The 25,972-nt window shown below is 40.2% G+C and overlaps 1 protein-coding gene across 1 annotated transcript in view; it reads left to right on the top strand.

The window, feature by feature from the left end:
- Nucleotides 1-1,837: 1,837 nt before the first annotated feature.
- Nucleotides 1,838-25,972, top strand: part of LOC130069838 (cytochrome P450 2B15-like) — a 31,742-nt gene continuing 7,607 nt past the window's right edge. Inside the window, exons 1-7 of the mRNA XM_056233980.1 lie at nucleotides 1,838-2,038; nucleotides 2,173-2,326; nucleotides 12,352-12,504; nucleotides 19,970-20,130; nucleotides 20,715-20,888; nucleotides 20,993-21,134; nucleotides 22,198-22,385. Coding sequence (XP_056089955.1) covers nucleotides 1,844-2,038; nucleotides 2,173-2,326; nucleotides 12,352-12,504; nucleotides 19,970-20,130; nucleotides 20,715-20,888; nucleotides 20,993-21,134; nucleotides 22,198-22,385 — 1,167 coding nt within the window. The 5' untranslated portion in view covers nucleotides 1,838-1,843. The remainder of the gene's footprint in view (nucleotides 2,039-2,172; nucleotides 2,327-12,351; nucleotides 12,505-19,969; nucleotides 20,131-20,714; nucleotides 20,889-20,992; nucleotides 21,135-22,197; nucleotides 22,386-25,972) is intronic.

The raw sequence follows: 25,972 nt of genomic DNA, 5'->3' as shown, positions 1-25,972 counted from the left end.
AAAGAGGTAAATTCATCAAGAAAAAGAGGAAAACTTAAAGGAGAAACTTTTTTGGTATAAGGTATAAAATAAAGAAATTAACAACATATTCAAGAGATGACGATTTGGGGGTTTCAATAAAAAAATTATATCGTTATAACCTTAGGATAAAACTGTCGGTCACATAAAATATAACAACTTAAATCAACCCTAAATGTATTCACACAATAAATGGGCAGCTGTTTCTTCAACAATACTACCACAAAATGAGCAAGTTTCATCAATATCAAGATATTTACAGATAGATGAATTAAACGTGTCGTTCTATATTTTAGGTTGTTGCTGGAGTAATGTTGTGTTTTATTTTGTTATGACAGCAGTCGTCCATGAGGGGCTTCTGTCTTTACTTGCATTTTGTATTTGGTTATTTATTTTTGTTATTAAAGTCTTTTAATGTTCGTCGTGCCGGTTCCTGCCTCCTCCTTCCCGCAACAGTGACCTGCGTTACAATGCCAATTACATAATTAAATATAAAGATTCCATTTAAGAAATAATAATACATAACACCAATTGCTCATAGACAAAGAGACACACAGCAGTGTGTGAGTTTCCTTAGCACATGGTTTTCTGCTTACAGAATCCCAATGACTCCCTTAAAAATCCAGACCAGAACAGAAGAGCTGTAAATATTAAGACATTTTTTGGAATTTTTTGGGGCCTTTTTCATGTGCCCCGTTTTCACCTGGTTTCGGGCGTGAGAACCAATTAGAGATCTTGAAGAGACACCACCCACAACAGGAGAACAGAAGTGATAACTAAGTTTTGTCATGATCTATTCTACTGCTGTGAAATTGAGAACATTTTACTAATCACACCCAGACAAATGAACCAACCATGACCAAACATGAAAGGTAAAAACCAATGGATGCACAAGATACACTATATATGTGTTATATGGACATTTTTAGTGAGGTTTCAGTGATTGGGGCAGAAAGAAAGGAAAGGGGGGCTCAGATGGGCGAGAAGAGGAGTGTGAGGAAGGCAGTGACCTATGCTCTTTCTTTGACATCTTCTCTCCAGATAAGTAGGGGTTTTATTACATGCTGGAATTCAGTCTTTTTACTAGTGGCTGTTTTAAGATCATGTTCAACTTGCTTCCATTGCATTTTACTATGTTCTCAATAGAATTCAAATGAGTCGCACATTGTATCCGAGGAACAGCTCGCACACAAATCTCACAATTCATGCAAAATTAAACAATTGGGCTTCAGTCACATTCATATTGGCAGATAATTGATCCGTGCAGTCCGTACAGCTTATAAAAGCTAAAAACGCGTGATGTATACAATTAATTAGCCTGATTCTACACTGTTTCGGTGTGGGTGGTACCAGGAACATGTGAGAAGTGCCGGTGTTGTGCCGAATTTCGTAATGCTTGATAAATTGGTATGCAAGTAGGCCTAAACAGCTGCATTAATCATTTTTGGTCAAGACATCTTCATTTATATCTAGCGCTTTTAACAATGGATTGTTTCAAAGCAGCTTTACAGAGATAAACATATAATTTAAGGTAACAGAGATTGTTTTGGCTTTATAGCGGTTCTTGAATAATGTTATTTCCAGCTAAAGTTAATTTTGATTGATTCACCTCCGTTGAAATGATCAGACTTTAAACGCGAACCTGTGATTAACGCTGATTAACGCTGACGCCGTTCACATTTTGGTGATAAACACATGGATTAACACAGCTGAAAGAGTTTACAGCATGTCAATCTCTCCCACTGTCTCCTCCCTCTTCTGCTTTGCTTTTATAAAGCTCACCAGTGGTCCGCTGCTTTTGAGTTTGTCTTTGGAATCTGTCATCATGTGGGCGCCTCTCATGATGTTAGACCTGGCCTCTGTAGGCCTGACTCTGTTTCTGGGCTTGATCTTTCTGGTTCTGTTCGAGATCATCAGGATTAATTCCTACAGAGATCAAACTCCTCCTGGTCCCAGACCTTTACCTTTTGTGGGATCATTACCACATTTTATAAAGGAGCCAAGGGAGTTCGTAAAATCAGTGAGTTTTTGCAGTTTTCTTGGTATAGGCTTATCAATGAACTCTGACCTATTTTGAAATTAGATGTTTAACTTACAAAACATTTGTTCAGAAACATTTTCTTAGTTTAAATGCACTTGTGAATGTTCTCCTAGTTGCCTCAGTATGGAGAAATGTCCACTGTGTATCTTGGGAGGAAGCCGATAATAATCCTCAACACAGTCCAGGTCACGAAGGAAGCCCTGGTTAAGGAAGCTTTTTCTGGAAGACCGGCTATGCCTCTTATAGAATGGACAACTAATGGACTTGGTGAGTAACATGGTACTATGATGCTTGAAATGTGGATTTTGTACTATTTCATTCTAAACTTTAGAGTCACTCTTAAAGGGTTAGTTCACCCAAATATGAAAATTCTGTCATTATTTACTCACCCTCAAATCATTCTAAACCTGTAAGACATTCCATCATCTTCGGAACAAGATGAATTTAGGCTTTTATTCAAATATGAACATTCATCAACGCACACATCAGTTCTGATAAACGGAAGCTTAAAGGGTTAGTACACCCAAAAATGAAAATTATGCAATTAATGACTCTCCCTCATGTCGCTCCAAGCCCGTAAGACCTCCGTTCATCTTCGGAACACAGTTTAAGATATTTTAGATTTAGTCCGAGAGCTTTCTGTCCCTCCATTGAAAATGTATGTACGGTATACTGTCCTTGTCCAGAAAGGAAATAAAGACCTCTTCAAAGTAGTCCATGTGACATCAGTGGGTTAGTTAGAATGTTTTGAAGCATCGAAAATACATTTTGGTTCAAAAATAACAAAAACTATGACTTTATTTAGCATTGTATTGTCTTCCGGTTCTGTTGTGGATCCGCGTTCAGTGCCGCCGCTGACGTAAGACACTGCTGACGTGTGTCTGGTGTGTGTGTGTGTGTGTGTGTGTATTCGGGTTCTGTTGTGGATCCGCGTTCAGTGCCGCTGCTGACGTAAGACGCTGCTGACGTGTGTCTGGTGCGCCCGAGCTTCGTTTACAGTCTGAGGGAGACGCACGCTGTAAACAAAACAATCTTCGCAAACATGTCTAAGGATTTCGACACAGAGGAAGACTTGCATTTTTTTTCCAGCCATATTTATTTGTACCAAGGGGGTAATCCACCAGCCGGAAACTGAAGCCTCCCGGGGGCTGCCATTGTAGCAGACCATCACCTGCTGTAATGGCGATTTGTCTTCAACTTAAATCAAACAAGAAATCAAAATAAAATAAACAAACTCAAAATCAAACAGCCATTGAGGCACTTAAAGATCGAATCTTACGCAGGGTACAATAAGTCCAATGTCCAAGCAAGCATATCGTTCATGCGGTTTATTTCCATTTGAGCAAGCAAGCATACAAACAAATGGCGTCTGCAGCCTCTCTTTCCCTGGTAAAAAACCAACAACCTTTCCCAGTGCCTGCCTGTCTTAAATGTGGCCACCATTATATACATGCAAACAGGTGCTCAGTACTATCAAAATAAAAGTCCCCAAAAAATACTAAAATTAACTAAAATAACAACATTAATATTCTGGATCTACATCAATAAAATAATCATGCAAATTATTTAAGGTGAAACAAAATAAAGTAATTTAATTATTAACTTAATTACAAAACAAGGAAATAGCTCCAACACTCCGGCCCCTAATTGTGAAATGTGTAAACCCACAATTACGTTTCTTCCTGTAACGGAGCTATTCTCTAGCTATGTCCTAAAAATAATACATCAATTCTTCTGGTCTTCTTCCCGTGGCTGTCTGGAAAAGAAACAAAACAGAAGGAAAATAGAAGAGAAGAGGGAAAAGAAAGAATATATGTCCATGATGCTACACTGTTGCCTCCAGAAGCAGACAGATCTTCGTTATAGGTCTCTCCAAGACACTGGTCTTAGTTTGGAGGAGCACAGAGCGAACCAATCCTTTGGAGTCTGACTTAGTAGTCAGAACTCGGCCCATCATCCAGGATCCTCTCGTTGCCGTGGCAACAGCAATGATGACAATATCCCCAGGAGAGAAACTTCTTCTTGGTATAGCCCATTTTTGTCTTTCCTGCATTAGAAGTAAGTATTCGAATGTCCATCTTTTCCAAAGAAGTTCTGTGATGTACTGTACTTGCTTCCATCTTCTCCTGATATACAGGTCACTCTGTGTGAAGAGTCCTGGTGGGAAGATGGGTTTTCCTTTTAGCAGAAGAATATGGTTTGGTGTGAGGGCCTCAAGGTTATTAGGGTCATCTGAGACCTTTGTAATAGGCCTGTCGTTTAGTATTGCCTCTACCTCACAAAACAGGGTCTGTAGGCCTTCATCGTCCAACACCTGCTGCCCAAGAACTGAGGTGAGTATACTTCTTACCGAGCGGATCAGACGCTCCCAAACGCCGCCTTGATGTGAGGCTGTAGGTGTATTAAAACTCCACTTAATCCCATCTTGAACCAAAGCACCCTGGATTTTTGCATTATTCAAAGCGGCAAGACTTTGCTTTAACTCTTTGTTTGCTCCAATGAAATTCGTGCCATTATCTGACCTTAGGCTGGACACCGGACCTCTTCTACAAATGAATCTCCGCAAAGCGTTAATGCAGGAATCCGTATCCAAAGAGTATGCCACTTCCAGGTGTATTGCCCGACTGGTTAAACAGGTGAAAAGCACTCCATACCTTTTTAGAAAGCTTCTTCCTCTTTTAACTTCTATGGGGCCGAAATAATCAACTCCCACATCTGTAAAAGGAGCCTTGTCTGGCATAACCCTCTCTTTAGGTAAGTCTGCCATCTTTTCCTCTCCAAGTTTTCCTCTATAACGTCTACATGTTGTACATTCTGAAATTATTTTTCTTGCGGCAGAGTTGGCATTGATTATCCAATATCTCTGTCGAAGTTTGTTCAACATGTGGTTTCTACCAGCGTGTCCCAGTTGTTGATGGATGTGACGTAAAATCAGCTGGGAAACATGCAGATCTTTGGAAAGGATAACGGGATGTTTAATCTCTGATGGTAATGCAGACTTGTGTAAGCGACCCCCAACTCTGAGAATGTCACCTTCCAGTATAGGATCCAACTTGTACAATGAACTGTCCTTGGGGACATTGACCAAGCCGCTCTTCAGGGTGGCAATTTCACTCTTAAACCTGTGTTTTTAAACAAAACTAACTATTGCCTTTTCTGCTTTATCATAACTATCTGGAGTTAAGGATTTCCCTCCAAGAGTGGCTTTGAAGCTCTGAAGTCTCTGTTCAACAAAACCTTTGACTCCTATGTCTCTGTCACTTTCAGTAGATTTGAACTCTTTTCTCTTCTGGCTCAGGAGCAAAATAACTCTTTTAAGATGGAGAAACCAGGCAACAGATGTTCTAAGCTTCCTCCAAGATGAGAAATAATTAATTAAATAGTCTGTGGGATCTTCTGAGTGCTTGACAATAGCATTCACAGCTACTTCTCTTTTGACCTCTGGGTCCTCAGCTGGAATCACAGCTATATCCACATCAGTGATTGGCCACTCCTTCTCTGACAAAGAGAGGAACTCTGGACCTTTAATCCATTTCTGGTGTATGAGAAATTCCTCTGCTCTCAGTCCACGAGATGCTTCATCGGCAGGATTGATCTTAGAGCCCACATACTTCCACTGGTTAACGCCTGTGGCTTCTCTAATAACCGAAACCCTGTTTGCAACAAAGGTATGGAAACGTCTAGTTTCATTGCAGATATACTTGAGGACAGTTTCGGAAACACTAAGAAACTAGGAAAACGCTTAGGATGCAGTGAGACGCATACAAACACTTACAATACTGAGCCATGAACCAAGGGAAAACTCAGGCTTAAGACAGGTGCGCTAAACAAGATAATCAAACACAGGTGCATGAAATCAACCATAATCAGTCCAGGGTAAAACCTAAAGGAAACAATAAACTAGGAAGGAGTGCCCCCCAGCGGCTCAAGCAGGCACTCCAGCCGCAGATCGTCACATAACCCCCCCTCTAAGGAGCGGCTTCAAGACGCTCCTAAGAGCTCCGGAGGGAGGTCGACGGGGGATGGGATGGAGGGTCAGGCCCGTGCAGGGGAACGGGACCAGGACACAGGCAAGGCGGGCCTGGGCCGTGGAGCGTGGGCAACCAGGGCGGAGCAGGGCGTGCCGACGACCAGGGCGGAGCACACTCGGAAGGGAGCCAGGGCGGAGCACACTCGGAAGGGAGCCAGGGCGGAGCACACTCGGACGAGGGTGAGGTCCATGTCGACATCGTCGCCATGACCCACACAGGGTACCTCCTGCCCCCCCCCCCCCCCCCCCCCCAAAAAAATACTTGGGGAAATCCACGGGAGAAACCTCCAGGTGGTAAACGGGTTCAGGAAAGGCCTCCCGGAGCTTGAAGGGCGCAGGCAGGGCGAGGCGCAGAGGCGGGGCCGGCAGGGCGGAAGTGAAGCGCGGGTTCGCCGGGAGACAATTGATGCGTGGATTCAGTGGGTACCTTGTAAAGTGGCGAATCGTCGGGTCCTTTGTGAAGCAAAAGTTTAAAAAAATCCACAGTAAAAGCCGAACCGCTCATGGAAAGGGCCAGGTCAATATATTGGGTTAGAGTCCAGCTTGAACACGGAAACGGTATAGCAGAGCCGAGCGGTTCAGACAGTCCTCCCCGAAAGAACATCATCAAACAGAAATCATTCAAGTAGGACTGGCGAGCGAGCTTCAAAAAATCTGTCACAAAAACCTTGAGAGGACGTTCTCCTTGACGGAGGCTTACGATCTGCGCTGTGGGATCCATAACGAGGTCCGTGTTCCTCTCAGCCGCTGGATCAGTTGTAGGGGCTCAGTATTCTGTCATGAAACTGCACAGGGAACAAGGACAGAGGTGATCCAAACGCAGGCTTTATTGAAAGGAAGATCCAGAAACAGGTACGAGTGAACAGGCAGAAGTCAAAACCAGGTAAGCAGTCCAGATAAGCGATCAAACAATGCAGGGATAAGGCAAACGGGAAGACCAGATACAGGCAGGGAGTCCAGGAACCATGAAACTAGAAAATACTCGGAAACACTAAGAAACTAGGAAAACGCTTAGGATGCAGTGAGACACATACAAACACTTACAATACTGAGCCATGAACCAAGGGAAAACTCAGGCTTAAGACAGGTGCGCTAAACAAGATAATCAAACACAGGTGCATGAAATCAACCATAATCAGTCCAGGGTAAAACCTAAAGGAAACAGTAAACTAGGAAGGAGTGCCCCCCAGCGGCTCAAGCAGGCACTCCAGCCGCAGATCGTCACAGATATGTTCATTTACAAATACTTTTGAGATTAACTAAGGCTTTTACAGGTAATCCATTGTGTACTGCTGTTTGTATTAATTGTTTTGAGAACTGCAGTTACTGTTCGCAGGGCAGGACTTAGGGTGGTGGGGGCCCCTGGGCTTGAGTCACTTTCGGGCCCTACCTTATACATTGCTTTAAATAGAACTACATACACAAGCTATGTATTAGAGCTACACAATTCTGGATAATTTGAGAATAAAAATAGAGATCACGATTCTGAACAAACAACTTGACAAAATAACATAATTTATGTTAATTGCTGAAGTCTATTAAAAATGTTTAATTAATCTGAATTATTAAAAAAACCTTGGGTTTGAATGATTCAATTCCTCAATCAAATACACTGGTTCAAAAATGCTGATTCATCTATGAAACAAATCTCTTGAATGAAGAAATGTTTTTTTTTTAAAATCATTTGTCGCCATGTGGTGGCTTAACAATATAATCGATCCAATCTTTATTTGAAGTGCAAAGCTACTTTCATAAGGTGACTGGTACCATAGACAGAGTTACATGTAAAAAAAACGTAATAATTTATTTATATGACCACTGATTGAAGCTTAAAGTTTTTTTTTCCAAATAAATAATGATTTAAAAAGTTCAAAGTGATCATGTGTTTATTGCAATGTACAAATGTCTTTTGTCAGAATGAGAACAAAACACTTATTTACCTGGAAAACATATTTAAAAACAAACAAGGTTGCAATCATAACAAATCATTTGTATTACATATAAATAGCTAAATCTATGAGTGTATAAATCTTTTTTAAAAACTGTTCCTGGTAAGTGTTCGCATTTATGAGGAAAAAACAAAGTTACAGACGTGACAGTTCTCCGTTACGGACTCGAGCGCTCTGAAGCGGCACTTAAGACTGCTTTAAAACTTTCACAGACCTCAAACAGAAAAGCGCAAAGCCTTCTTTAAAGTGAATTTCGTTTTGTATTAATTTTATCTTGATTTTAATCAATGTTTCATCAACCAATTGCCTGGATTTAATAAATAAGAAGTAAAAGCAGACAATTATAGATAATCACGACACGGAGGCGCCGGCGCGTGAACTGGAGCGCGTCTCATAAATATACCGAAACTCAGCGTATAAGTAGGCTATAGCCTACTCCACAGACCTGAAACATAAGCTACTTAAAATACATTTTTCACTGCAGGGCAGGGCCAGGTAACAATGCTAGACCAATCAACAAACTTTAAATGAAAAATTAAATGACTGACATATTATTGAAAAAATCAAACGTAAACGTGAGCCCAGTCAAGCCCAATGATAAGTCCGGCCTTGATGATTCGTGAAATGTAACTGAGAAAAAAGAAGTAAAGGGTACATTCAGTAATTCAACATGTCATAAAAACTTGTAATGCATTCGTTTAAATGAAAAAATATTAACTTTATATTTTAGAACAATTTCAGAACGTATTTATTTGATTTAGTAATGTTCTCATGACAACAAATTAATTGTAGGCTACTACATGATCCTTGCTTATCCTGCAGGTACTACACTATTTTCCCCTCATCTCCGCAAATGACTACGGACTTAATAAACACGCCTCTGTATAACCTCACGCCTCCATACCCGGCTTTTATGACTATTGTGCCAAAATATTTCTGTCCTTGTTGATACAAATCTAAATATTTGTATGCACCAGCATGGATATTTAGGCTAAATAATAAAAATAACAATAATAGCCTAATAATAATAAACTGTGCTCGCCTTTCTCTGTTGAGGTGTAACTGTTTTTAATTATAATTCTCTCAGATCGCCTGTGTCAATCAAACTTCGGTGAAACTCTAAAAACCAAATATTACAACTTTAAAATTAAACATTACAAATAACACATTTTATTTGTTCGTTAAATCAGCCCAAATGTTTACAACTAGGCTACGTTATTTTGTGTTGGTCAAGAGACTCCTAGTGGTGAATAGTACATAGGCCCACATGCTTTTTATAGTTAATCTTTTTATGATTAAGTAGGCTATATGTGGACATGTTGACAAGAAAAAATGGCAAACACAAATTTTAACATGATAATTTGTGTAAATTAATATTTACTATAAAATAAAAAGCTATGTTTAAGCAAGGTAATATCACTTCATTGATAATAAAATAGAATTGAAGATCATGGGGGAAAATAATAAAGATCGAATAAGTGTGTGGAATGTGCTGGAAACCCCCTTGACGGCAGACGAGACGTTCGGCACACGAACGAGTGATGTGGCAGACGCAACCGTTCTGCAGACGCAGACGTCACGTTCGGTAGACGCAGACATCATGTTTATTGAGACGAGTGCGTGCTACAAAGTTACTTTTTTGAGCCTATCGGAACGCCATATTTTTGAGCCTCTCGGAACGCCATAGGCTGCGCATTCTTTGATAGGTGTCAGCGGGTGCAATACAGCTGAGAAGTCAACCAGGGACTCGAGCTGAAGTATTTACGTGTTATGTTATCATAACAGTCCTATTCATTTTAAACATCGTGGTTATCGCCAATACCGGTATATCGCCACACTCTAAATTAACACGATGTCGATATTTCATGCTTTGAATATCACGATTATCGTCAACACCGGTACTGCGAGTCTGCGACACCCCTAATGTAAATATTCAGTTATATGCAGATGATGTAGTTATTTATGCAAAGAATTTTTTAAAAGCCTCAATTACTTTGACCTCTGCTATGACTAATGTAGCCTACAGGATTGGCTTATTAGGACAGGTTTAATATTGAACACAAAAAAATCTGTGTGTATGATGTTTTCAAAACGGTTAGTAGAGATGATGCATTCAAATGTATTTATAGGAGGAGAGGAAATAGAAGTGGTGAAAGACTTTAGGTATGTATTGGAACTTAGGTATTGGAGTTACTTTAGATTCTACTCTCACTTTTAAAAGCCATGTAAAAATGTTGTCTAATATTGTGAAATTTAATTTAAAGAGTTTTAGGTATATTGGGTCCTACGAGTAAATCAATTCTTAAGTCAATAGAAATACTTTATAAGAAGGCGATAAAAGTGTTTGATAAAAAAAACCCCTCTCATTTCACCAGTGTAAAATAAATAAAAAACATAATCTATTGAGTTTTTAAAAATTAATTATGCGTGCTTTGTCGATAAGGTCTGGCATGGCCTTGCTCAACCTCCATTGAAGGCGTTTATTAAACGGAGGGCAGATTGTGGTATTGGTACCAGGTCTGTCAGTAGAGGGGACTGGGAAGTACCAAATAGGCGAACATCCTTTGGCCAGAAAGTGTTATCAGTGATAGGGAGCAAATATTTTAATAGTTTGCCACAGTCCGACAATGTTCTACTTCTCACACTTTTAAAGAACATCTTAAGAAGTGGCTTATGAAAAATCAAGTGTGTAAAAAAACTTCTTAGTAATTTTTGTGATGTGTTTTTATGTATTGTGTTTTTAGTAGAGTCTTGTGTATGGTGAGTATTTGTTATTGTGTGTACCTGCCTAGGGACTACGGCGTAAATTAGCAATACTGCTTTAATCCGGCTTGTTTACATCTTGTATTCTGTACAAATGTTCATCAACATGCTTTGTCCCTATTAAAAAACAACAACAAATAAAATAAAAGTACATATAAAGCAACAGGACAAAATATTTCAACAACAGATTTGTTTCAGATCAATTCAGATTTGTCTTGGCGGCTACTAGAAGGTCAGACAGGTTGCTCCCGTCACATTTACGTCGTCAAGCTCAGTTTAAGCCTGCGCAGTGCGCTTGGCTATCAGGAAGTGAGTGCTTCTATTGGGCTTCAATTCTCTCCGTTGAAATCAAGGGGGTCGCTGTGTCCATTTCTTTTACCGTCTATGATTTGAACCCGAATACACGGACACACCAGATACACGTCAGCAGCGTCTTACGTCATCAGCGTCACTGCGGACTCGTGAACGCGGCTCGACAACAGAACTGGAAGACAATACAATGCTGAATAAAGTCGTCGTTTTTGTTATTTTTGGACCAAAATGTATTTTCGATGCTTCAAAACATTCTAACTAACCCACTGGTGTCACACGGACTACTTTGATGATGTCTTTATTTCCTTTCTGGACAAGGACAGTATACCGTACATACATTTGCAATGGAGGGAAAGAAAGCTCTCGGACTAAATCTAAAATATCTTAAACTGTGTTCTGAAGATGAACGGAGGTCTGACGGGTTTAGGACGACATGAGGGAGAGTCATTAATGACATTTTCATTTTTGGGTGAACTAACCCTTTAAGCATGTTCGTTTGACGTATGAGAACGATGAGTTTTCTTCTTTCTTCTCGTGTTACGCAGCACGTTTGAGCTTCTGCAAGAACCAATGAGGTTTTTCTCACACGTTTCGCACGTTTGTTCGCTGATCAATATTTAAAAGTGAATTAAAGCCTAAATTCAATCGGTTCGTCGTATAAAGCGTCTCTTCAGAAATTTTGGACTAAACCGCTCAATTCATATGGATTAGTTTTACGATCTCTTTATGAACATTTTGAAGCATCAAAGTGGTAGTTGTGTAGCTGTCAATGAAGGGATCGAAAGCTCTCAGATTTCTTAATTTGTGCTCGAAGATGAATGAAGTCTTGCGGGTTTGGAACGACATGAGGGTGAGTAATTAATGTTAGAATTAAAATTTTTGAGTGAACTAACCCTTTAATATCAAAGGTCCCAAAAGGGTGTTTTCACAGCGATGCTGTAGAAGAACCATTTTGGGTATCCTAAAGATCCTCAGTGAATAAGGTAATTCACCTGAGTAAGGAATAGTGTAAAGAACATTTGAAAATATTTTGCTACTACATAGAATCTTTTGTGCAATAAAAAGGTAATACATATACATTTAAAGATTCTTCACGGAATCATAGATGCCAATAAAGAATCTTTTATTTTTAATGCTGTAAAGTCAATCTTGAGTCACTTTGCTTCAAAAAATGTGTAGACTATAAATTGAGCAATAGATCAGATTTGAGATATGAACGTTTGTTCTCTTTTTCTCAGGTATAATAATGGTCACGTTTGGTCACTCCTGGAGGCAGCAGAGAAGGTTTGCTCTGCACACGCTCAGGAATTTTGGCTTGGGGAAGAAATCAGTAGAAGAGCTGGTGATAGAGGAAAGCCGATATCTGATTTCTGAAATTCTTAAAGCAGAAGGTATGAAATGTTCATCCTTTATTAGAACTCTCAAACTAGCTCATCTGTGTCAAACAGAACCCAAAGGATTCTTTCTGAATTATTGTGTATATGTGACATTGACATTTTGGTATTTAAAGGTTGAAGATGCTTATTTAGAGACTTTTACGAATATGGAATGCTGACTTAATTAAAAATAAATAAATACATAAATAAATATACAAAGAAATGTAAAAAAGCAAAAATACATAAATACATAAATAAATATACATATAAATAAATAAATGTAGACATAAAAACATATATACATAAATGAATGTGGAAATAAATAAAAGTGCAAATAAATAAGTGAATAAATGTATAAAAAAAATGTGTGAAAAAATACAATTATACATAAATAAGGAAATAAAAGTATAAATACTCATTTATTTGTACTTTTTTTTACACTTCTTTGTATATTTTTTTTATGTATTTATTTATGTATTTTTGCTTTTTTACATTTCTTCCTATATTTATGTATGTATTTATTTATTTTTAATTAAGTCAGCTTTGGCATTCCATACACGAATCTTACTGATGCCGAATTGTCTGGACCAAGAGAGGCTACTCTCTGAGAAAACAAAGGAAATTAACATTTGAACTCACCCAAAAATCTATATGTTTTAATGTGAACAATTATCATACAACACTATAGCCTACATGTTTGATATCATTTGAAATGTCTCAATGTGACTGGTACAATGGTTACATCCCCACAGAAGTAAACCAAAAGGTAATAAAGATTCTAAAAGTTTAGAGATATCTTGCTTATAGAGGAGAGTTCATCCTAAGGTTTTCAAGCAAATTACCTTCTGTCCCCAAAAGGAGTATACAACCCAGGTCCAGGACCTTGATTAATTCAAATTCCTAAGTTCCTCTCTTACTTCGGGAGCTGTTTTGTCTTGGTCTGAGTACTGATGCGTTGCAAAGGGCTCAGTACAATTCTGTAAGCAGATCAGCCCATAAAGTTGAGTGTCATTCAGACACTTGGCATTGTGTATTTTTCTAATGTCAGGTGTGCATCTTTTACTCATTATGTCTGAGCATTTTATGTTATTGTATTGATTTACTTTGCATTGATTATGTAATTGCCATGGTACAGTTACCTGACTAATAATACATTGTTACATTTGAATTTATTCTGACTTACTCTGAAATTATTAACTCTAGTAGATTAACTAGTAGATTACGTTGAGTCTATAACACCACAAATCTTCACTCGGGTTAGTAACAAACTAAATCGCAGATTAGGTGGAGCATTGGGGCAAGTCAACTGAAGTTTTAGAGCTACACCTAACTATTGGCATTAGTAATGTGTACTTCAGCTGAAGCAGTGGCGGCTGCTAGTCTTTCAAAGAGGGGAAGCTCTTTTTTTTTTTTTACTCGACTGTCAGGTGTGGGGATGGTGAAAAGAGCGAGGACTCAGGTGCAGAGTTGATGGGCTTTATTTTAATAATAAAATAAAAAATACAAACAAAAACTACAAACCAGCACAGGACAAGGAGAATAAATAGGGAGCAAAAAAGGCAGGTAACGAGGGAGGACAGGTGGGCCAAAATAACTAATAATCAGGAAACAAGATGGGAGTCGACACAATTGACAGGAGAGCACATGGCACAAGGAAAACACATGACAAGCCATATGCTCACAACAAACATGACAAAAACACAAACACATGGCCAGTAAAACAAATTACAAGCAATTGTGCTCACACAAAATGAGACCTGAAGAACAATGAGAACACTCATAAGCCATGTGTTCCCACAGAACATGACAACATAAAAGCACACAGCTAGTGTAAAACACACGCTGTGCTACACAGCACAAGACAAAACTAGACATGAAAGCATGCGGCCGATGTAAACACGAACTGCGTGCTACACAAAAAACAACACATGTGGACAGAGCAAACACGAAACCGCACGCGAACACGACAAGACAGAACGTTATGCACGAGAATGACCATAAGCTTATCCTGTGCGCTCACAACAGAAAACAAACACGCGGAGCATGCATGCCCAAATCCCGACCCACTTCCCTTTTCACCCCAGAGACGCCGGGCGTCCGTGAGTGGGACATAATCGCAGCATTTATCCAATAACCGTGTAGTTTCGAAGCACTGAAAAAAACTGTTCAAAGCAGCCCCATTGAAGTCAATGGACGCTGAGCTGAAAAATGAAGCCTACCCGAAAGTGCGAAAAACTGCAATACATCGAAAATCCGCTAGAGGGAGGTTCCAAAAGGCAGCAAATATCCATAGAGCCCATGTTAAAATATCCGTTTTCACAGCATAAATTCATGTTTTTACAGGTTGGTCCCATGGACTTTTATTGTTTTTTTCGATAGGTTCCAAGTGCCTGACAACTGTGAGGGGGGTGAATTTTTTTTCTAACTCGTTTGTTTAGATCATATTTAGAATATAAAATGTATGACAAATAAGGGCGTGGTTAACTTTGATTGACAGCCTGATTGACAGCTGATAACGGGCTGCGCCGAGTTGAACTTCTGAAATTTGACGTCTCGGCCATGATCTGACACAACACATCATACCACCTCTGTATCCTTTCTGAACATTTGTATTGAAATATCGTACATAACATGGGTTGCTCTGCTATAAACTGCACTAACCGACACTGTAGGACTAGGAGTACTTCGCTCCTTTTTTCCCGGTAAGTGATATTCCACTACTATTTCACGTAGTTAGTGTTAATGTTTAATTAATGTTTGTGGGCAGTGGCACTGCAACAGTTAGCATTAAATCGCCTCAGATAAGTTAGCGCCCGAGGTACTTTACCTATGGTTATAACTGACGTCTGAAACACTGTAAATGCGTCTGCCAAATGAATAAATGTAACATAAGAATAGACTGATCTGCGAGCTAGTTGGTCGCACGTCAGAAGCGAGCCATTGGATGTGCAGTTGCCGCAGCACAGCCTATGAGCGAGCTATGCAGCTGCAAATGCGTTTTACAAATAGGCTTCAGTAAATCGAGGAAAAGGAGTTTCAACATTAGAATGACACTGACTGTAAAAAGTAGCCTAGTCTGCCAGTCGATCTTGTTACTTTACAGATAGCTGAGGCTGCTTGGCTGAAGAGGCGCGTCCACCGGCCAGCTCAGTCTCACACAAAGCCCACCCTTTTACCCATATATGGATTGGCCAGAAGGTGGGCGGGGTTAGGATTTCCGAAGATTTCCCAAGATGGCGCCGCCCATACCCCATAAACGGCCTCAAAACCGTTCTTCAGAAAGTCTATGGGTGACGTCACAGACGCTTTGTCCATATTTTTTACAGTCTATGCGAAAAACCATAGGGAAATGCACTGTGACGCTACGGGAATGTATGAGAAGGAGATCGAGTCAGCCGACCTGCTATATGTAGCTGATTCTGAATGAACTCGTCTTCAAGATGCCCGTGTTCTAACGCATTTTTAGTCAATGAAATGTTAACACAATAGTACACATTTGACCATTAATTTTTTGACATTATAGGGGAATCAGAGCTTCCCTTGCAGTCTTAAAGAAATGCCACTGAACTGAAGGGGCTAATAATTGGAATTTCCGTTTAGAGTAACAGTGTTGTAAGACCAATCTAAATAGGGTGACCGCTTCAACCTCTAATTTTGTTATATTATTCAAACAAAGTGTAGATGGGAATTAGTGGCATGATTATTAAAAGTTACCATTAGAGGAAGTTAAATTGGTCGGCTTATTTCTATGGTAATGGTCATGACCTCTGGTTAGATATAGTCTTACCTTAATTGTGTACAGATCTTTGGGGACTAAATAGCATACATTTAGAAATAAGCATGGTGCGGCATCTAAAGGTATCAGTCAATCGCCTCTATGACCAATACTGACGAGTTTGTGATTGAGATCCACATACCCGGCTGGTGCGAGACTCAAAATGTTATCTGAATGAACAATTGTAATTTCCATAAAGAGATTAGAAAAATCATGAGAATAGAATAAAAGTGTCAAGATAAATTATTATAGAAACGATAGATAAACAATTGACATTCTAACCTAAATGTAAGGTCGTGTAGCAAATTAGCTCTAAAGAAATATTAATAATCCCTCTGGGGTCGGCTATCGCGCCGGCGCGACGAGCTCACTTTTTTCCTTATCAGTGCAAAAGAGACTCAAATTACTCTGTTGATTTTGATCTTAAATATAAGTGTTGTACATCATTAGATCCTGTTAAGTGTCTATTTTTTTGTGGATACTCAATATATAAACAAAGTGTTCTGCTTTTTGTCAAATAAAGAAAAATAAACATGATGCGAATTTTGTCAGTGAAGTTCATTCTGAAACGCTTCCGAAAATGAACTGTAACTAAGTAAATACTTGTCACACAGACATGAAAGATTTTTCGTTATGAAGCTGAAATTCTCTTTTAAATTAAGTAAAACAAATTCTCAGTTTATGTAATCTGTATGAAAAGAGATGTCAGTCTTTTTTCCTTTCAGCTAATTATATGACGTTAATGTGACCACGCCCACTGAGAGCGCGCGCTGTTCAAATGCAAATGTTGAGGCAAGCCATGAAAACGCCCACATCAGCTGGATAAAACATCCAGTTTAATAAGAATCTTGTACTTTACCTCGTCTTGCTGCGCTGTGAGGAATAATACAATCGTAATAATCCTGGAAAAGTGACCTCAGAAGTGCTGGTAGTTTCATTTCGAGGAGCAACGGATTCAGCTGATGTAGTAAGTTATTTATTCTTAAGTGCTTTGTTCTAATCGCGTTATTGAATAGTGTCTGTAAACTGCACAAAGACTGTCTAAATATGAATTGGGTGCCTGTGTGTGAATGAATGAATGGCACATCGCGCGTGATGTTTACTACAGATGAACATCGCATCTGTGCGTTCATTCACTCTCGCTCCTACATTAGTAAACGTTATTTTTACATGAACACATCCAGCCTAGAGTCACAGACAGCTCTCTGTCTACAGATAGATAAGAGAGGTGTGAGATGAATTCAAAGGAGCAGCTACATGTATCAAAGGCAGAAGCCCACCTGCTCATCTTCAAAGGCTCTCTCTTTTACCACATCCCTTTCTCGCTCTGTTACCCTAAGGGCGTAGGTTTAGGGGGGGACGCTAGGTACTAGTCCCAATCAATATTTTGAGATGACAAATTTGTCCCCACCAATATTTAGCAAGCTCCTTTGAACTGCTATTTTGATATTTGCGCTGCTATTTGGATCGATTCCAACGGCCAGGACGACGACAGTACAAGATACGCCGTAATTTGATTGGCGGCGGGGTATCTGACAGGCAGGCTACACGCGCGGGCCGGGACTACTTTTTGTGCTTGCACTCACTGGCAGCGAGCGGGTGGTGTGTGCGTGTGTGTGTTTGTGTGTGTGTGCGCGCGTGACGACGCCGACGGTAAGTTACCAGGGCTGGCTGAATGTTAATTAGCCTACCTTAACTTAGAATCTTGCAGTCATAAACAGTGGATCATCTCAGACATTTTTCGTTTCTACATTCTGTTTATGTAATGTATTTGTTGGTGTAGCCTACTTGCTAGACACATGTCTGGAAAAACATGTTGGCAATGTTAAAAAGGCAAAAGTAAACACTGTTGGTTATTCAAATATAATGAATCATTATTTGTTTGATAATATCCAAATAACAATATCTGGTAGGAGGGTTAAACTTGCTTTTTTTTTAAGGATAGAATATATCAATAGAATTTGATATAGAATAGAAGATACATAATAATTTATGCTAAATAAAATGTTTGGTTGTTCAGCATTACAGTCTCAGGTTTTTATTTTTTGAGAGTGCATTTTTGAGATTATACAGTTATACTAGCTCTTTATTGACAGTATACAGGATGGTGTATCGGTGGTCAGGATACAATATAATGAGATGAGATGAGATGAGATGAGATGAGATGAGATGGGGGGGGGGGGGTCAGATGGGATGTCCCCACCAAAGCTGAGACCAAACCTACGCCCATGCAAACAGTTTCCATAGTTTCCTAATAGACCTCATGTCTCCCATAAATAACTATACTGCTATAACCTACTGAGATTCTAATCACAATATAGAATAGTGTCTGTAATGACAACATTTCGTTGACTAGTTTTGGATAGATTATAAAGTTTTTACTCTTAGAATAATCTCTTTATTCTTAACTGTTTTAATTATTCCTATTTCTTTTGATTTTTCTATGTAAAGCACCTTGAATTACCATCGTGTATGAAATGTGCTATATAAATAAACTTGCCTTGCCTTGCCTTGCCTCTAAAATAGACATCAATTAAGCTTTTGTTAGACATTTTCTGCTCATATGTTAAATATATAGTATGTTTTGTCAAAAATAAACTAATCAACTGTTTTAGTGTTTGTTCCAATGCAAGCTTTATCAAAATAATGAATCCTTAACGTTGAAATATGTATGATAAAATGTATTGGTCTACTTAAAAAAAAAAAAAAATACTTTATAAGACATTATGGAAAAAGACCATTTTCTTTTCAAGATGACAATAAGCAACTGAAAAAAGCACAAATGTCAGGGCATGTCAAAACATCTCAAGGACCCCAAAAACACCTTAGACCCCAGAAGGTTAATAATCAATCATAGCTTGTTATAAGTGATTATAAATATTTGGATCAGTTAATAGAATTAACTTCATGTAGTAAAATTTATGTTGTAATCAATCCACCTGTTCGTCCCGTGAACAGTCAGTGTTAATGTTTATTGATTCTAAAAATGTTAATTTCCGGGGGAGGGAAATGTCTTTCTTACTGTATGAGTACTACTAAGAGCCTGTAGGCAAAATCTAAATTGTAAAATAAACTTTGTTGCAAGAAGAGAATCAGAACCAAATGCGTATTGTGCACAAATTGTATTAACTAAATCACAAACTAAACTAAACGCACACACATACATGCATACAAGCATAGGTAAAATGGTGAGTGACCGTAAATCATTCACACAATGTTCTGGGGTGCATGTTCATTTACAGATCAGTTCGTCCATAAATTAATGCAGGAAAGTCCGTTTTAAGGGCGGTGGGTCTTTCCTATAGCCTCAGCTTTTTCCACGTGACCACATTTTCAACAGCAATACAACCAACTTATCTAGTCATGGTAACCAAGACCCTTCTCGTCCTTGTTGGGGGGATGGAACCATAGATCCCAGAGTGAGTTTTAAAGATTATTTGTTACATATAACAAAACATTGTGACTGATTTGTCTGTCGTTATAGTCGTGATAAAATTCAGTTCGATAAAAGTTTAATTGGAATTAAATTAGTTTGCCACACTAGAAAGACAGAACGCGCAGGAAACCTTCACCTGCTCTATTGGAAACCACCCTTAGGCGGATTGGGCGGGCCTTACAATTTAAATTCAAGTTTCTATTTAAAATGGATTGGATCTAAAAGCACTGGCCTTTTTTCCACTCATACGAATGCATGTTTCTTTGTAGGCAAGTCAATGAACCCCCTCCATGCATTACAGAATGCAGCTTCCAACATTATCTGTTCCATAGTGTTTGGAGATCGCTTCGATTATGATGACAAACGCTTCTCATACCTTCTGAAAATCCTGAATGATAACTTAATGCTCGCAGGGTCAGCTGCAGGACAGGTATGATCACATTCTTCATTTTTGACTAATATATATATATATATATATATATATATATATATATATATATATATATATATATATATATATATATATATATATATATATATATATATATATATATATATATATATATATATATATATATATATGTATATATATATATATATGTATATATATATATATGTATATATATATATATATGATTTACACTGCTAAAAAAAATAATCATCACTGGCTTTCTCTTTATTATGTCTGCATTATCCTCATCCATGTACACAATTGCATGCTATTGCTATATTGCATGACATCATGCATTTGTATAAAGTTGGGATAACTTTTGCATTTCAATTATTGTTTTATTTGACATCCATCCTATCTATCCTAAACAAGTAATGGAAGTGATGGATGAACTTCCATATGTTCCTAAACTTTTAACTAAGTTTCAATATTAAGTAAATATTTTAATATTTACCTGATGATATGAATATCTATTTTGTATGGCGTGAATAAAATGCACTAAAAGGAGGTTCAAATATGAAAAATATTTTAAAAATAAGGCACCCAACATATGTTTGTCTTAGTTTTTCAACTTGGTGCCCTTCATCAAGCATTTCCCTGGGCCACACCAGAAGATCAAGCAGATTGCCATTGAGTTAGAAGTTTTCATTCGGAAACAAGTTAAAGAACACCAAGAAACTCTGGATCCAGACAGTCCGCGAGACTTCATTGATGCCTACCTGCTGGAGATTGAGAAAGTGAGATCACAGTTACTGAAAGAAGGGTTCTCGCATGCATATATGTAAAACTAGATCTTTTTTTTAGCTGTAGTAAACTGATAAATTTGTTTTACCTGAAACAGCAAAAGTCCAATGAAGACTCCACGTTTCATGAGGAGAACCTGGTTATTACAGCAGTTGATTTGTTCCAGGCTGGAACAAACACCACATCGACCACCATCAGATGGGGGCTCATCTTCTTGATTCAAAACCCAGATGTACAAGGTACTAGAGCTAAACATTAATTAAATAATATTCATTAATTGAATAAAGAGAAATAATATCTATAAAATATACAGACTTTTTTCCACACAATTGCACGTGTATATCACGCAATTCTGACTTTATTTTTTGCCAATTGTGAGTTTTCATCTCACAATTAGATTTCTTTTTTTCTCTGAAAGTGTGAGAAACTTTCCCTTGCAAGAAAAATTTCTGAATTATGAGATTATACGTCGAAATGACCATTTATATTTTGGAAACAAGCTTTTTTTGTGTGAAAACAAGATTCCATTATGGTCACATTAGCAAAATTTTGCATTTCATAAACGTTCCATTGTCAATAACCAAGTGTAAAGCACTACTCACACAGAAGTCTCTTTCAAAACAAGCAGCTTTCTTGAACTTAAACATGAGCGAAATCTGCATGGGGATAAAACATTTTTGCCCTTTCCTTCTGCGTCAGACCTACGCCGTAGCCTCTTTGCTGTAGGCTGCACATCGGTTTTCATTTATACTTCTGCCTTGTTGTCCGCTTTGATGCACAATTACACATGCAGACAGATTGTCACTTATTGCAAACCAATCACAGCACTTGCGGTCCGTCTGTGTAGAATTGACACGTTGTTCAATTTTAGTAGAGGTGCAAGTCAGACTACGTCATATACACGTGCTACACACACACAGCCTACGATGTAGGTTCGACGCAGAAGTATAAATCAGCCTTACACGAAGTTCAGAATCACAGTTTTTCGCAAAATTTTACAGAGCAATGCACCACGCCTTTTCTGCAGTTAATTCAGAACCATTTACTAACTTATCAACGAAAAGATCTTGGAGCGCTGCTTGCTGGGAGGTTGTTTAGTAATCCCAGAAGGTGCTCTTTGGTTGGGTATATTTTTCTATAAATATAATAACCTACTGTTAACAGATCAGCCTTTGATGCTCTATCTATTATTGGCCTTTATTGGCCTATACTGCGGCCTTTGCATTTGCTAAGCATCAAAACCTAAAACTCTAACTAACCTTTCAGAGCCATGAAATCCAATTTCCCTTTTATCTCTCACAGAGCGATGTCATGAGGAGATTGTTCGGGTGTTGGGTTACGAGCGCTTGCCCAGCATGAATGACCGTGACAAACTACCATACACCTATGCCACTGTTCACGAGATTCAACGCTATTCCACCATTGTACCATTGGGGGTGATTCATGAAACGATTCATCCAACAAAACTACGAGGATACGACATTCCTCAGGTAATGAATAGAGCCTGGATGAATGTATGAATGAAGTTATCTAAGCAATAACACACTGAAAATATAGACATCCTCCCTGGCTTTTCCTTGGCAATATGTTTAAATCTAACCATCTGAATTATACATTGACAAGGCTTTAAGGATTTTCACAGCCTTTTCACCGTTAACCAATACAGCTACCCAAGTCATAAAAAACCAATTATGAAGAGCTTAGCCAAGAGACAATTGTGAAGGAATAAATAATTTTTATATTCTTCATTCCTTCACAAATCACATCTGACAGATATACATGTATATATTGTGGCGAGCAGGATGAGGCCGAGTGACGTGAGAGCGGCGCGAGGCCGGTGGCGTGAGTGGTAATGAGCGACACCTGTGAGACGCACCGGTCTCGCATCTCTCACGGAGGAGCGGAAGCATAGAGGAGGAGCGACGACAGTGCAGATCGAGGAACAGGCCTGAACTTATGTTGTGTTTTGTTTTTGTGTGCCAGCAGTCGTCTGTGAGGGGCTGCTGGCTTTTACTTTCATTTTTGTATTTGTTTATTATATTATTAAAGTGTTGAATGTTCGCCGGTTCCCACCTCTTTCTTCCCATAACAACGAACCCCGTTACATTGATGCCGAAACCCGGGAAGGAAGATGGAAGCCGCCGCCAGCAAGCCGACGTCGTCAACGTCTCCACTTGTGGACGTCATAACATCCCTCGTGGCCCTCCACCACGAGCAGCATCAGGCCCTGGTGGGTATGAGGAACGACATGGAACGTCGTTTGGAGCTTCTCGTCCAGGGCCAGCGAGAGGTTCCGGAGCTGGATGGACCGGGAGGTTCGGACCGGAGCCACGCTGCCACCGGTTGAGCTCCCCCACCTGTCCATGAACAAGATGGGGTCCCAGGATGACCCAGAGGTCTTCCTGGACCTATTCGATAAAGCAGCAGAGGCAGGTGGGTGGCCGAAGGAACATTGGCCGGTGCGCCTCATTCCACTACTGTCCCGAGAGGCGCAGGCGGCCGCCCAACAACTGCCAGTCCAGAACCTCCTGGTCTTCGATGACCTCAAGAGGGCCATCTTGCAGCGGGTCGGCCGGAGCCCAGAGCAACATCGGCAGCGATTTCGGTCGCTGGATCTGGGCGACAACGGCCGGCCCTTTGTGATGGCCCAACACCGGGACCCTCGAAACTAGATTCAGGGGAACCAAGTGCAAACGAGAGACAGATTCTCTCGGAGCGCGATGATTTTCCCCTGGAGCAGTCTCAAGATGAGACATTAAAACACAACATAAGTTCAGGCCTGTTCCTCTCGCGATCTGCACTGTCGTTGCTCCTCCTTTATGCTTCCGTTCCTCCGTGAGAGATGCGAGACCGGTGCGTCTCACAGGTGTCGCTCATTACCACTCACGCCACCGACCTCGCACCGCTCTCACGTCACTCGGCCTCGTCCTGCTCGCCACAAATGTATATATATATATATATATATATATATATATATATATATATATATATATATATATATATATATATATATAAACACCTTTTTGTGTATATTTCTGGATTGAATATTGAAAATAATGTATCAGAAGTTAAAGGTGCTGTATGTAACTTTTTCACTCAACTAAAGCATACATAATACCATAATATATTTGCATATATTGAGGAAACATGCTAAGTTCACATACTCGTTTCTCTGAAAAACACTTCTACAGCCATTTATTTTACTTTGAAATGTGCGTTTCCGGACTGGAATGTTTGTTTTTGTTTTGGTCTGTGATCCTGCATGTTGCCAATTTATTGATTTTTATTGACAAGTCAAGTCACCTTTATTTATATAGCGCTTTTTACAATACAGATTGTTTCAAAGCAGCTTTACAGAGATAACAGGAAAATAATGTTGTAATAGTATTGTTAAATTTAAAATGAAATGTCCCTAACTAAGCAAGCCAAAAGCAATAGGCTACAGTGGCAAGGAACCAAATCTCCATCAGGTGACAGAAGGGATAAAAAACCTTGGGAGAAACCAGCCTCAGTCAGGGGGCCAGTCCTCCTTTGGCCAACGAACGAACAGTGTATGATTATGATTTAGGCAGCATTATAGGTCAGATGGGATCAAAACTTTCACGATATTTTTCCAGTTCATCTGGTTGGGGGTCGGAGTCATCACGCCGGTATGGAGATGAGTTTGTTGAGGTGTCCATGAGGCCTTCACAGTGTTGATGAGGCTGGCACTTCAGGGATGCGTTGTCGTCGTGTCCATGTGATGGTCCTTCCTCAGATCTGGATATGCAACATCAACTTTAAGGGTGGAGGGAGACAGCCTTCGCTCCAAACCATCTTGCAGGAAGGAAAGCACAACACTGATTGGGCATATCGTGGGGTCTTCTCGGCGAGAAGAGCACCAGTTGACGAAGGGGTTCCACTTCAATGCATAGGCATGTCTCGTGGAAGATGCTCTAGCGGAAGTGATGGTAACCACCACCGCTGGTGGTAGGGTACTCAAACCTACCTCATCCTGTCCAGGAGCCAGACATGGAGGTTCCAAAGATCGCGACGAGGGTGCCATAGGGTGCCCCGTCCCTGAGAAAGGAGGTCCTTCCTCAGAGGAATTGGCCAGGGAGGTGCTGTCGCAAGGAGTACAAGTTCGGAGAACCAGGTGCGGGTGGGCCAGTGAGGTGCAACCAAAATAACCCTCCTCGTCCTCCCTGATCTTGCACAGGGTCTGTGCGAGAAGGATCACTGGGGGAAACGCATACTTGCGGAGGCCCCGCGGCCAGCTGTGCACCAGTGAGTCCGTGTCGAGCGTGCCCTCGGACAGGGAATAAAACAGGGCGCAATAGGTCGAGTTGTGGGAGGCAAACAGATCTATCTGAGCGTCCCTGAACTGATCCCAAATCAGCTGGACCGACTGGGGATGGAGTCGCCATTCGCCGGAGAGAGGCTGAATCCATCAGCTGCACATTTCAGGTCTCCTGGAATGTAAATAGCACGAAGCGACCTCAGATGCTTCTGACTCCATAAGAGGAGGTGGCGGGCGAGTTGCGACATACGGTGGGAGTGTAGACCACCTTGGCGGTTGATGTATGCTACTGTCGCGGCATTGTCTGAACGGACTAGTACGTGCTGGTCCTTGAGCAACGCATGGAAGTGGTGCAGAGCCAATCGTACTACCAGCAACTCGAGGCAATTGATATGCAGAAGGCGCTGGGGTCCTGTCATCCGAGAACTCTGAGTGAACTGAACTGTGCCGGTGGCTGGATGGAGGCAGCAGCTGTCTGCCGGGGCAGTATGTGCTTAATAGCCCCAGTCTGTCTCTGGGCGGCCGAGAACTTTTGGGCGAAGTCCTTGACCGCGCCGCCGAAAAGGCCTGCCTGGGATATAGGGGGGTCGGGGAGACGTGTCCGCTCGGCATCCCGCATATCGGCCAGGTTAAGCCAGGTTCTTTCCTGGACCACAGCTGAGGACATCACCTGACCAAGGGAGCGTGGGGTCACCGTCGATAGGAGAGCAAGGTCAGTGGCGGCGCTGCTCATCAAAGAGCTCTTGGTCAGCTCTGCCCTCGTGCATGTCCTTGAGCATCCTGCCCAGCAGCTCTGTA

This window comes from Rhinichthys klamathensis, unplaced genomic scaffold (genome assembly GCF_029890125.1).
Source record: "Rhinichthys klamathensis goyatoka isolate OS25496 unplaced genomic scaffold, OSU_Roscu_1.1 h1tg000386l_1, whole genome shotgun sequence".
In the NCBI taxonomy this organism is placed as follows: Eukaryota; Metazoa; Chordata; class Actinopteri; order Cypriniformes; family Leuciscidae; genus Rhinichthys; species Rhinichthys klamathensis.
This window is presented reverse-complemented; position numbering and strand designations above follow the sequence as displayed.